The sequence below is a fragment of the Fusarium falciforme genome, chromosome 12 (genome assembly GCF_026873545.1).
Source record: "Fusarium falciforme chromosome 12, complete sequence".
Classification (NCBI taxonomy): Eukaryota; Fungi; Ascomycota; class Sordariomycetes; order Hypocreales; family Nectriaceae; genus Fusarium; species Fusarium falciforme.
The window spans coordinates 700,954-713,242 of NC_070555.1; the positions used below are offsets into that span (position 1 = coordinate 700,954).

Below are 12,289 nucleotides of genomic sequence, written 5' to 3' on the forward strand. Positions count from 1 at the left end.
TGCGGCTATGAGACGAACTGGCTTTGCTTGGGGAAAGTAACATTGAGTGGTCCCTGGGGCTTCGAGAGGCCAAGGCCAGAGGTAAAGATGGCGACGTAGGTTGTGTTGGGGTCGGCCACAAGTGCTGGCCCGGTGGCAGAACCGCGAACCCATCGTGGCTTCTGTTGCAGCAGTTTGTTGAACCAGGATGTGCCGTACTTTTTGAGGCTATGAAATGAGTTAGTGACGCTGTGTGTAAACGAATTCGGACACTCACATGAGCCCAAAGTCAAACAAAATCGCATCGTCGTCGTTGAGATACGTCAGAACCAGCTTCTCCCTGAATCCCGGACGTAAGAAATCCGGATACTCTTGGGGCGCCTTTCCCTTCAGTTTATCGGTATTCAAGATAGGCTGCCAACCAAAGCCAAGAAATCCATGGTAAGTAGCATCGGTGTCTCGGAAACCAGGATAAATCTTGTCAAAGCCAAGAGGGAAGTAGTTGAGTAACGCACCCTCCTCCTTCCACCTCGGAAAGTCCTGGAGCGTTCGTAGACCCAAAGTGTCAACGCAGACCCTTCCATTAGCGAGCTGCTCATCGATGTTCCTTTCGTGGTACTTGTAAAGGTCGACAGTGAGGTTGAGCTTCATTCCGGGGAATGCCTTTTCGAAAGCGGTTTTGACAACATCTTGCTGGTTCTTTTCGTCCCCGCCCATCCAGGCGATAACAACACCACCTTCCCTCAATGTGGTCTTGTAGATCTGGTCAATAGACCTTGTTTCGAGTTGAGGTGAAGCATTGAAGCGCAGGAGGTCGTCGTAAGCTACAGTGGAAGCAGCCAACAGCAAGATGGAACAGAAGGTCGGTAGACGCATGGTGAGTTTGTAAGGGTAGTAGATAGCTGTCAAAGAAAGGTCTCCGGAAGCTCCCTCTTGGATTATATACACGAAGCAGCAACAGGTGACAGTACTCGTAGGATATGCCGACTTCTTTTGCTCGGCACAGGCCTGATTACCTTCCCACTAAGGAGTAGGCACTGCCATACAGGAGTCGGAATATCTTGCCAGCTGCTGCCGAGTGCCGACTTTTCCATATCGAGTTGGTAATGGTAGATATGATCAATAAACCTGGACATGGTGGTTTTCTAAGCTACCGCGCGGTATCCCGCTATTGGGAATAAACTTTCTCTTAGAAGTAGCAGCAGTTCTACAAGTCTCTTCGTTTTCCCCACATCCTGATTGGGATTGTCACGTGCAGGCGGTGCGGCTGAGTTGATAACCTGGGAACCCCTCAGCGCGCCAGCTCTCTTTCCAAACATCTTCTGTGTCGTTTCCGACCTCCTAGGATTATCGTCTGGTCCTCAGGCCAATACTACCTTGAAGTGGCACGGACTGATACCGCATTCCTCCCCGATGTTGGACGCAAAGACTAGAGACAAACCGAAATGGGCCGATATCAAGCCTCTGATCAAGATCGAGCATGCAGATAAGCTGCGTTCGGCCCTTGAGAAGCTCTCCGGGGTAATGCCGTCTTTGATATACGAGAGCGTCAAAAACTTGTGGGAGGACCCCGGGAACTGCGAGATGATTGACCTCCTGCTGCGCTGGGGACCATGCAAAACAGGCTGAACCTTTTCAGATACCTCTTGATGACCATCAGCGCTAACAAGTTGACTGAGTTCGAGGACCCCGACGACGGGGCGCCGGCCGTTCCGATGGATCTGGTTGCTGTGCGGCTGCTCCGAGTGTCGCAGGATTTGAACGAGCTGTTGCGCGAGTTGTAGCCCGACGAGGGCATGAATGTCCTGCACTACATAGTTGAGTACGGGTCCGAGAGTCTGTTGGCCGACGTCGTGAAGCTTGTCAAGGAGAATAGACTAGAGGGCATCGAGACGCTCCTAGTGACAGGATCCGAGAAGAAGACATCGCCAATGGGCCTCATTGTTGAAAAGAAGCAACTGGACATGCTCCGGCAGTTGCTGTCATCCCTCCCAGAGCTCATGATCGAGGAAGCCATCATCCAGCAAGCCATCGATGCCAGAAGGGACGAGTTTCTGCTCTTGTTCGCGCAGCTGCGGCCGCAGTGTGCCACGGTTCCATTACTCAAGTCCGCTATAGCCGACGCCAACATCACGATCCTGGAGGAGATCCTGAGCCATCGGAGCTCGTTTTTCTTTGGGCATGGACTGCTGTCCCACGCCGTTGCAAGTGGCCAGGTAGAGGTGGTACGCACGCTGATGAAGAAATGTCCACAGCTCGCCATAGAGTATGACGGGGAGGACAAGCCGGCCCTCTCTCATCTAGAGGAGATAGCAGACTGTAACAGGCGAGATGAGGTAAGGTCGGCGGTGAGCCCATATGTCATTCGAAGGACAAGGTCGGAGCTGGAAGCGTCGTCCAAAGGAAGCGGCACAACGTCTGTGATTGAGATGATTCGGATGTGGTTGGCCGAACCAAAGGGTTAGTCAACTCTGAACCCCTTCTTGTTAATCAGGTGCCGTGCAAAGTTGAAATGCTAACAAGAGACGCAGATAGAAGTAAGGGCACGCTCTGGAAGTTAGTGTCTTTGGCATCATGTCAACTAAAACTTGCCACACAGGAAAAGAGATCAGCCTGGATCTAGGCGGCTTCCAACATTCCTCTCGGTCAATTGATCCTTTCCTCCGGATGATCAGAGCGTCATCAACCAACATTACCACGAAAGCCGCAGAGCTGAAGGTTGAGTTCGAGTCGACACTGCGATACGTTGACATTCCAATACCAGATTTCCCAGAGGCCCAGGCCGGTGGCATGAAAAACACAGAACGTTCCGAGGCAAAGGTGATTATGGAATGGCTGCGCACCAAGAAAGAAGTGACGGGCATCTACGAGCTTCGAGTTCGGGACTCGCTCTTCTTTCCGCACAGCGAGGAAGCTATCGCCCAGTGTCTCCACGGCTTTGATGTTGAAATGCTAGATTGGATGCGGGTGGACATGTCAGCCAAGCCTTTGCTCAAGACTTGTCGTAACCTGAAGAAGTTGATGCTGTATGCTGGCAACTGGGCCACTCTGAGTTACTGGACTTCGGAAGAGGCTATAGACGCGCTCTCGGGGTTTCCAGAGGTATGGCCCCAACCCCAAGGCGGGACCTGCTATCGCTAAACGTTCGGACTTCATAGCTGAAAGAAGTGACGATATTCATTCTTCCGGTGAGCTACGGTTTGAGTCGATGGTTCTATCGTCCTACAAGTCGACACTCTTCTGACAGCCGTTTCAGGACCTGATTGGCCCTGCCTATGGTGCAACCTATGAATCAGAGACAAGAGAACGCCTCAACGCTGTGAAAAAGTCCAAGCCCTTCGATTTTTCTGTAAAGCTTTCTCTGCGGTCATGGTTCTCCTTGCGACGACGAAAAGAAGAAGCGCCTGTATTAAAGAAGACGTATTTCTTGACCATACCGCTTCTCAAGCTTGGAGTCGAAGCTAATCACACACTGCAGCACCGCTGTGGAGCTTACCCAACTGGAGAGTTTCATCCGGGCCTATAGTAAGCTCCAGGAGGAACTAAAGGACGAGGACTTTGTTGAGGAAGTAAACCCGATCTTGAAAGAGGAGCCCTATATCAGAGTGGCCGTCATTGACACTGGCGTGGATCCCAACTGTATACAATGCAGCCAGATCAGCGGAGCGTCATTCGTGTCCTCGGACAGCGGCGAGAGTCCTTGGTGGTTCTCCTATCACCCACATGGCACGCAGATGGCAAAGGTGATTTCAGAGCTCAACCCTCATTGCAAGCTGCTAGTGGCCAAGGTTGGAGACTCGAACATGGACATGACGGTTGAGAGACTGATCCGGGTGAGTCAAGCCATGGTGAGGTTCTCCGCTCCACAGTAGCTTAACATCCCCTTCCCAGGCTTTGAGATGGGCAGTCGACTCGAAAGCAGACATAATCTCCCTCAGCTCAGCCGTGTTCAAGGCAGACACGAATCTCGAGATGGCAGTTCAAGAAACCATCGCAGCCGGGGTCGTCATCATTGCAAGCACCGCGGGAGAAGCGTACAAGCAGCAAGAAGCTTACCCGGCCAACTACCCCAACGTACTCAAGATCGCGGCAACCGACTCGAGAGGAAAAGCGACGGCTGAGAGCCTCGCATCGCAAGCCCACTACATGTTCCCGGGGGACCGGATCTTGGCCCCGACAGCCTTTCTGGGGACAACTAACAAAGCGGACGAAATATCGGGAACTTCCGTGGCAACGGCGATAGCTTCGGGGGTGGCTTCTCTGGTCTTGGCATGCCATCGGCTGTGCCTTAGCAACCAGGACCAGCAGGAGCCGTGGGATAAGCATTCGAAGCTAAAGCGGACGATTGTGAAACGGGTCTTCGACACCATGGTGGACAATGAGGGCAAGTTTGTCAAGCCCTGGCTGTTCTTTAATGAGGCGGATCAGCATAACTGGGGGGAGCCTTCAAGGACGTTGGAATGGTTGGGGAACAAGAAATTTTGATTATATGCTGGTAGGCGTTTAAACTGGCCGAACTGTGCGCTGTGGACCGGCTCCTTAGTCGCTAATTTCTCATCTACAACCTACGGGATTTCTTCAGGTGATAGGACATGGTAGCTAGTCTGAAGAGCCAGATGTAAGAACTCGCATAATGGCCAAACCAGGGCTGAACAAGAAGCTTTTAGTTAAGGTGACTAAATAGAGTGTGACCCGCCCCAAGGGCGTCAGCATTCCCCCCTTACGATCACAATGAATCAGACAGGATTATTTACGCCACCTACCAACTTGTGATCCTGAAGCAACACCCCCCCGACTCATGGATGCCTAAAATATCAGGGCACCTTGCATCTGAGGATGCCGACATATCACTGCTCCCTCGAGGGAGCCCCGCTCGTAGCACGGTTGCAACATTCCAGGAACTCGCGCCAGTATCAGAAGAACGGGAGCCTATATTGCCTTTCCACGTCTTGCTTCTCCACCTGATCTCAACATGCCGACCCAGGACGAACTCACCCGAGGCATCAAGCAGGACATCTTCCAGGCCTCGCTCGACGAGGCAATAATCCGAGAGCGCAACGACCCCTTGGATCCGATCCAGCGGAGCGTCATCACGGACCGCGGCGCAACAAGCGACTACAAGGTTCAAGCCCTGCTCAGAGCATGCATCCACGGCCGTATGGATGGTGCATCCAGCAGCCCGGCCTCTCTCATCGTTCTCGATTACCAGCTCCAGTCGCTCAAACAGGACAGCATCTTTACGTCTGTGACTACCAGCTTCACATTCTCGGAGCACCCCGATACTTCAGAGGAGAGCAAGGCTTTGCCCAGCGTCATCGCGTACGCTCCGTTTGAGCGTCCAGTAAAGCTTAACCAGTCAACCGCAACTGAGGGCAAGACCACTACAACCCAGTTCAGCATCTCCCCGCAGGTCAAGGGCATCAGCTTGGGAAATTTCACGCTAGGACGCGACAAGACGTCGAGCCACGAGCAAAAGTACTTTGAGCAGGGAAGGGCGGGGAGGCACTATGACCACGGCAGGCCGAACCTCGTGTGGTGGAATCTCGTCCATAATAGGAGCCAGGGCTCTGAGGTGACCCCCCAGTTCCGAGTTGCGATCCTGATCGAGAGGAAGGGCAGCGCCAAGTTTCAGGCCGACTTTAAGATTGCTGCCAGCGGAGGCTTCGGCTACAAGATCCAGGAGCTCAAGAATAGATGGCTTTACAAGACGGCCATCGACGACCCTGTCATTTTTGATCCGGAGAAGGACCCTATGGGAGATTTAGAGGGCGTCGATGCTAATGAGCTCGGAAAGTTGAGGAAGAGAGAGAGGCTGGAGGTCCTTTCTTATTTCCCGGGACTAGAGATTCTAGGGGATGGGGGACAGTGACTCTTTGCTTACACGAGGCGCAGAGGGGCTGCCAGTCTCGATTACCAGATATTTAAGTCACTACCGCTCCAAGCTGAGCTGGTTGATGTCAAGAGAGATTGCGGTGGGTTTCTGCTTCGTCGAGCCAATGCTAGAGGGGTGGCATTGTGTTAGCATTGGAATATGATGCTACGAAGTATTGATATTGCGTTCTTCGTTATAGTTGAAGCCCGGCCCTTGATAGGATACGGCCCTTAACAGGATACCTGAGCGAATAGATAGCTATACGAGCAGCATCCATGAATTCCCAGTATCAAAGGAAGATTAAAGGCTAGGAAACCTGAGAGAGTAAGAATTCAGACCTGAGGATGAGTGGCGTCTGTAGGGTCACGTGCGACCAAGTTGATGACCTTCAGCCGTGGCGCGCCCACAACAACCAGGCTGAACAAGGCCCTCACAGATGCTTCAACATTGCCTACGAGCAGTTACAGCCGTCACTTACCTGTTATATAGCAGGCTTTCTTGTCTAAGATCACACCAGTGACGTTCTCTTGGCGCTTCACTCGTCTCGCCCTACAGTGACTGGCTCCAGAGCCAGTTTCCCCGCCTCCGCCACTGACCTCGAGCCAAGAAACCAGCTGGCCCAACTCAGGCACAGAGTCAAGAAATGGACCCTTCATCCTTCGCCAGCGCCGCGGCCAGCCTTCTGGCGCTTGACATCCAGATTCTCTCCTCTCTCTACGGCGACTGGGACGAGGGGAGCAGGCCTCTGGTCGACAGGCTCACATACGAGCTTACGCAGATCCGAACCGTCCTCCAGGCACTGGAGATCACGTCGCTATCATTTGCGGAGCCGGTCTTTGATGTTTCTCGCCTGCGGTCATGCCTGGAAGATCTGAAGGAGCATCTCCTGTGGCTGGGCCCCAAGGTCTCGGAGCCAGGCCTCCAGAGACATGAGTGGCAGTGGCGTACAATGAACATGCTGGAGCGAGCTGGACTCAGCAACCTCTCGCTTTCAAAGTCTGAGGGTGCGAATGAGCTCGTGTACTTGCGGTCGTCTCTGTCCAAGTTAAAGGATTAGTAAGGATTAAGCACACCTCCAATGCAAACATGCAACCCATATCCCAGAAAACACATGCTTTGCTGAATCTACCGTCGAGGACTGACAAAAACGTTAGCATCGAAAACTCTCCTTTCCAATCTCCCGAAGCTGCCGTAGAGCGCCAGGCAAGAACCCTAGGCAGCTCTTTATGGAATGACTGCATGGACTATACCAAATCGCACGAGGTGGCGCGAGAGACACGCACAGAAGGGACTGGCAGATGGCTCCTCAGTGACAAGACGTATCATAAATGGTTCGAGATCGACCGTTCATCAAACGCATTGTACTGTACCGGGAGGCCCGGCTCTGGTAAAACGGTTCTGACGTGAGTCGCCTGTGACCCCATATCCTACCTAGCCCCGTCATCTAACCAAGTGGATCGTCAGTTCTCTGGTCGTCGACGAGATTAGGGATCTCCAACAGCGTGAACCATCTTCAAATATCGGACTGGCATACTTCTACTTCAGCTACAAAGTGCCGAGTCCCATGCGAGGCGTTGTCCTTGCACTCCTCGAGCAACTATTTCTACAGTCGTTGACTGCCCCTGACGAAGTCCTACAGCTCGAAGCTAGGGCTTCAAAGGGGGAGCAGATTCCTTTTAGGGAAACCCTTTCGACCCTGTCTGCTGTATCCAAGCGTTTTCGAAAATGCTACATCGTTATCGACGCCCTCGATGAATGCGCCGATGATTATCAGGCCGACTTGATCGTCCTCCTCAGCTCCATCCGGGACTCTCGAAGTCGCCTCTTTATCATTTCCAGGCCATTTCGGAGCTACAACATGTTTGAAATGTGCCCGCGTATTAGCGTCACGCCGTCCGCAGAAGATGTCGAGCTCTATACGAGGTCACAGCTTGAAAAGAGCCCCCTCAGGGACCACCCCGAGCTCCTCCAGCAGGTCGTTGGGGCAATCATCGAAAGCAGCGCTCAGCATGGCATGTGAGTTGTCCACATTGTGTTTCAGGCGCACTATCTAACTTTTGACGCAGGTTCCTCCTCGTCATGTTACAGGTCCGCGAAGTCCGGGATAAACAGACCGCAAAGGGCACCGCTGAGTGGCTTGAATGTTTCCAGAGCCAAGGCGCCTCGGAAGGGAGTCTTTTGAGCGCATATCGGAAAGAACTGACCCAAATTTCGAGCCTCAGTCTTGACTTGGAAGATCTGGCAGCATGGACTTTGACGTGGCTCTACTTCGCACAACGGCCCCTATACGCCCAGGAGCTACTGGATGTCCTCAGAGCCACGGGACATGTCCCAGTGTTAAAGCTCAGCGACAGTGAAGCTATAAGGCTTATTATCAAAAGCTGCATGGGGTTGGTACACAACTCAACTACTATCACTTTTACGCACTTTTCGGTCAAGGAGTTTTTCGACCACAACAAGAACCATCCCCTCCTTTATCCTGAGTCCATGGTCGCCGAACGTTGCCTGGAGTATATTTCTCTCTGTAAGCTCTTCGCACTCAGTAACTCAGAAGAAGTCGAGAAAGCTGTGTCCACGCACCCGTTCTTGCTTTATGCGGCGAATCACTGGGGACGCCATGTTTTCAATGTTGGACTGGATCAGCAGACCTTCTTTAAACATAAGTGCATCATCGTCCTCAATGAGCCACAGACGGTGGCTATCCTGGGTCAAATCCTACTATTACCTCGCCTCGAGATGCAAACGCTCGAGGGACTCTTTGTCGAGTTCTCAGTGCTCCATATGATAGCATATTTTGGCCTCTTCTGGCTTCTCGACTTCCCTTGGGACTGGTCCTCCATTTTCAATCATCTCGAAGACAGCTGGGGAAGGACTCCACTCCATATCGCGGCTGGTCAAGGCCATGCGCTCTGCTTGCAAAAGCTGCTCTCGATGCAAGATCTAGTTTCCAAAAGTCGACGAGCAGACGACGAAGGTAGGACGCCATGGCACTACGCTGCAATGAGCGGCAACGCCCAGGCTATCCAGGCGTTATCGGCGAGATATCCTCTTAGCCTCGACCACGAAACACACGATGTGCAGGGACTTAGTCCACTGCAATACGCTGCGATGCAGGGCGATAGGGAGGCTTTCGAATATCTCATGGATGCTTACCCGGCTGAAGAGGCATCCAAGACATACATGGACGAGGCATTGACAGCTGCGTTGCAACATGGCAGGATAGACATTGTTCGAATGCTCCTCGATAGCATCACGCCGCGATACGAGCATCTGACAGTAGCTATCAACTGCAATTTTGTGCTAGCAGTGAGGCTCCTCCTTGATTACGTGGACGATCTCGACAACCCAGCGACAGCGCAAGCAACAGCCTTGCTTGAAGCGGCCCGCACGGGTAACAACACAATCTTGTCCTTCCTGATACGCAGTGGAGCAGGAGTAGGAGAGACAGACAGCAATGGACTTACTGCTCTGGCCCACGCGGTGGAGGTGGGCAACGTCGGAGCCGTGGGCGCTCTGCTCAAGGCCGGCGCGAACCCAGCAACTCCTTACTCTGACGGCACAAGCCTTATCATGCACACGGCCTCTCGCAACATGATTGACATCCTGCAGCTCCTCATAGAGGCTGGGCCGGGCGACGGAGACTTGAAGAAAGCCGCTTTCCTTGCAGCCAAAGAAGGACATCAAGATGTTGTCCAGCTCCTCCTCACGTCTGGTGTGTTGCCTAATGAACGCTCCCGTGACGGACAAACCCTTTCAGAAGTTGCGAGGGAAGCTGGGTTCGAAAACATCGTAGCACTCCTGCAGGATACTGGAGCTGAGGCTCTGCCTCGAGTTGTCTACTCCACTGATAAGGTGCCTCCTCAGGACCAAGAAGCCTCAACACCCAGGGCAGCACCAACGAGCAGCTACCGAGCCCCCAGCGACAGTACTAACCGTGGCTTTGAGAACCCTGCACAAAAAAAGGAAGAGAGCAAAGTGTGTGGCGGAGAAAGTCACTACACGCGTCGAGCCAAAGGCGAGGATGTCGTGGAAGAACCCAGACAACAAGCCAAAGAACACACCGCCGAGCCTAGTAGTAGACCCACTCCTCTACCGAGGAGAGAAGATACCGAAACCATGGAAAAGACGTCGCCCGGCTCCCAGAGGAGGTCTCGGCGTGACGTGCCAACCACCCTACGCAGCACTCCCCAATCAAAGGGCCCCACATCCTTCTTTCTTCTAAGCACACCAATCGAGCCGGAATACCTTGCTCTGGGCATGATTGTGGCGGACCCTCGCAACCCCTTGCAATTCTACGTCCCAAAACAGATACAATCACTCGAGCACCTGACTTCTAAGGCGCAGTACGAAACGGTGCAATACGACTGGAACGTAACCCAGCTCTCGTCAAAGACGTCCAACGCCACCGTGGCATCCATGCTTGAGATATCCTTCGCGGCTACTCGAGCGTCCCGAGGGCCCAAAATGGACATCCACTCGCCTCGTCTCCTACGACGTCAACTCCGAAATCATGACCATGTGGTCAACACAATCTGCCAAGGGAATGAGGGAGAGCTGTTGGACATGCTCAAGAACTGGAAAGAGGTGTTCGTTGTCGTCGGGCTGCTGATCGCGACCGACCTGCAGGTAGTGGATGAACAGGAGGAGAAGGCGGCAGCGGGTGACGGGATATCCCTTGGCGTGGGTATCGACGTAGTTGGTTTATCTGCTCAGATCGGAGCAGAGTCGAGCAGGAGCAAAAGCCGCTCCGCACGGTATTCAGGCGACAGGGTCGTGGCGGTCCAGTACCGGAGCCTCAAGCTCGAGAACCGATTGTTTAAGAACTTGCTGACAAGGGCAAAAGAGACGCCGTTGACTCTGGGGGCCTATTTCCAGGGGCGTATGAATGAAAGAGTATTATAAGAAATAAAAATAGGCTCATGCAGTAGCTTTTTTTTTATTATTGTCTGCAATGATGACAAGAAGCCATTAGCCACAACAGCAAAAAACACAGTCATTAATACATGACGGTATCAAAACCCATGGGACGGGTTAGAGCGAGCGATAAGTACAAATACTTATAATACTAATCTTGGGACCTAATGCTATAAAGCTACAGAGAAGAAGAGTAATAGGGTACTAGCAAAATCCAACGTTACTATTCAGCGAACTCAATCGACACATCTTCAACGTAGTATCTGTTCGATTGACCCGTGGCGATGCAGGTAAAGGCAATCTTCAGCTCGGCAGACGTTGTAGAAGGTCGGTAAACCGTCGAGACAAATTCCTCGAACACGTTGTTGGGAGTTCGAGGCGGCAGTGTAGCAACCTCACCAATGTCCTCGCCGCCAAAGCTTGCCGTCACCTTGCAGCCTGCCGTGGCCGAAGGCGTATCGAATTCGACATAGATGAATCGGATGCGGTAGGCTAGGCCGGGGCGCAGACCGGTGATTTCTTGGGCGATGGAGGTGTAGGGTCGCATAACCCTGTTTTCATTGCATGTTAGTAACCAAGAGCATACATACTGGACTTCTGGCTCTTATTGCTGCTTGTGTACACTTACATGACGTTGGGCTCGGAGTATTTCCAGAATACAGCGCCGTTGGATACCGAAGCCTGCCCGGTGCGAACCCAGGGAGCGCCATTTGAATTCTCGTCGAAATTTGCGTTGGCAATCGTGGGGAGAGTGGCCGGGGCTTCTGATGTAGTGGTGGATGCTATCGCCGATGTTGTCGACGTCTCTTCGGCGGAGGTGGTGGTCGCCGTCGAGGATAATTCAGTGGACGTAGCGGTTTCCGTAGTCGATGGGATGGTCGATGTCGTGGAAGCAATCTCGGTTGTCAAAGTGGTTCCAGTCGAAGCGGTCTCAACAGAAGAGAGAGTCGTGGTCTCGCTCAGAGAAGTTTCAGCACTGCTCGAGGTCTCGGACGAAGTAACGGCAGTCGAGGAAAGGGTCGAGGTTGTCGAGGTTTCCGTAGCCGCAGAGGTCGTGGTCCCGGTTGACACGGTGTACGTCTCAGTATCGGTCGAGGCAGAAGACGATGGGGCAGAGGACGTGGTAGAGACGCCCGTGGTGGTCAAGCTGGGCCTGCATGGACCAGCAATGACAGCATCTGCCGCGAGAAGGGCGACAAGTCCCGTGGCTATACTCTTGAAAGAAGGCATTGCGATGGTAAACAAAGTCTCCGGCGCAGTAAACGAGTGATTGCGTACGGAGGAGGGAAGAAGCAGGAGGAAGGTTGAAGGGTAAGAATCCCACGAGGAAAATAGGAGGATCACCCTCTCCTTTTCACCTCCTTTTCGACCAACAAACGGAACGGCACATCTCAGCTTTCTCTACAACTACTGCAGGGACCATGCTGTTGGTTCTGCAACAAAGAAAAAAACTACGCAAACATAATCACCACTTACAAGGACTCTCCTGAAAGGTCGTGCTTTTTGGACCCACGCGCCATGCAA

The 12,289-nt window shown here is 52.8% G+C and overlaps 5 protein-coding genes across 5 annotated transcripts; 3 read left to right on the forward strand and 2 right to left on the reverse strand.

Annotated features, from left to right (window-relative positions):
• Positions 1-5: 5 nt before the first annotated feature.
• Positions 6-855, reverse strand: NCS54_01398500 (Hypothetical protein; the record flags this gene model as incomplete). The annotated part of the gene is made up of 2 exons (XM_053159151.1): positions 6-207; positions 257-855. The coding sequence occupies 2 exons, from the start codon at positions 853-855 to the stop codon at positions 6-8; spliced, it is 801 nt and encodes a 266-aa protein (XP_053015126.1).
• Positions 856-1,775: 920 nt separating this feature from the next.
• On the forward strand, positions 1,776-4,464 carry NCS54_01398600 (Hypothetical protein; the record flags this gene model as incomplete). The annotated part of the gene is made up of 7 exons (XM_053159152.1): positions 1,776-2,439; positions 2,511-2,516; positions 2,579-3,081; positions 3,138-3,167; positions 3,236-3,399; positions 3,458-3,812; positions 3,871-4,464. The coding sequence occupies 7 exons, from the start codon at positions 1,776-1,778 to the stop codon at positions 4,462-4,464; spliced, it is 2,316 nt and encodes a 771-aa protein (XP_053015127.1).
• Positions 4,465-4,951: 487 nt separating this feature from the next.
• Positions 4,952-5,848, forward strand: NCS54_01398700 (Hypothetical protein; the record flags this gene model as incomplete). Its single annotated transcript, XM_053159153.1, has 1 exon — positions 4,952-5,848. One exon carries the CDS (start codon positions 4,952-4,954, stop codon positions 5,846-5,848), a length of 897 nt encoding a protein of 298 aa, XP_053015128.1.
• Positions 5,849-6,494: 646 nt separating this feature from the next.
• NCS54_01398800 (NACHT domain-containing protein) lies at positions 6,495-10,753 on the forward strand (the record flags this gene model as incomplete). Its single annotated transcript, XM_053159154.1, has 4 exons — positions 6,495-6,907; positions 7,006-7,254; positions 7,316-7,867; positions 7,918-10,753. 4 exons carry the CDS (start codon positions 6,495-6,497, stop codon positions 10,751-10,753), a joined length of 4,050 nt encoding a protein of 1,349 aa, XP_053015129.1.
• Positions 10,754-10,988: 235 nt separating this feature from the next.
• NCS54_01398900 (Hypothetical protein) lies at positions 10,989-11,995 on the reverse strand (the record flags this gene model as incomplete). Its single annotated transcript, XM_053159155.1, has 2 exons — positions 10,989-11,316; positions 11,394-11,995. 2 exons carry the CDS (start codon positions 11,993-11,995, stop codon positions 10,989-10,991), a joined length of 930 nt encoding a protein of 309 aa, XP_053015130.1.
• Positions 11,996-12,289: the final 294 nt, after the last annotated feature.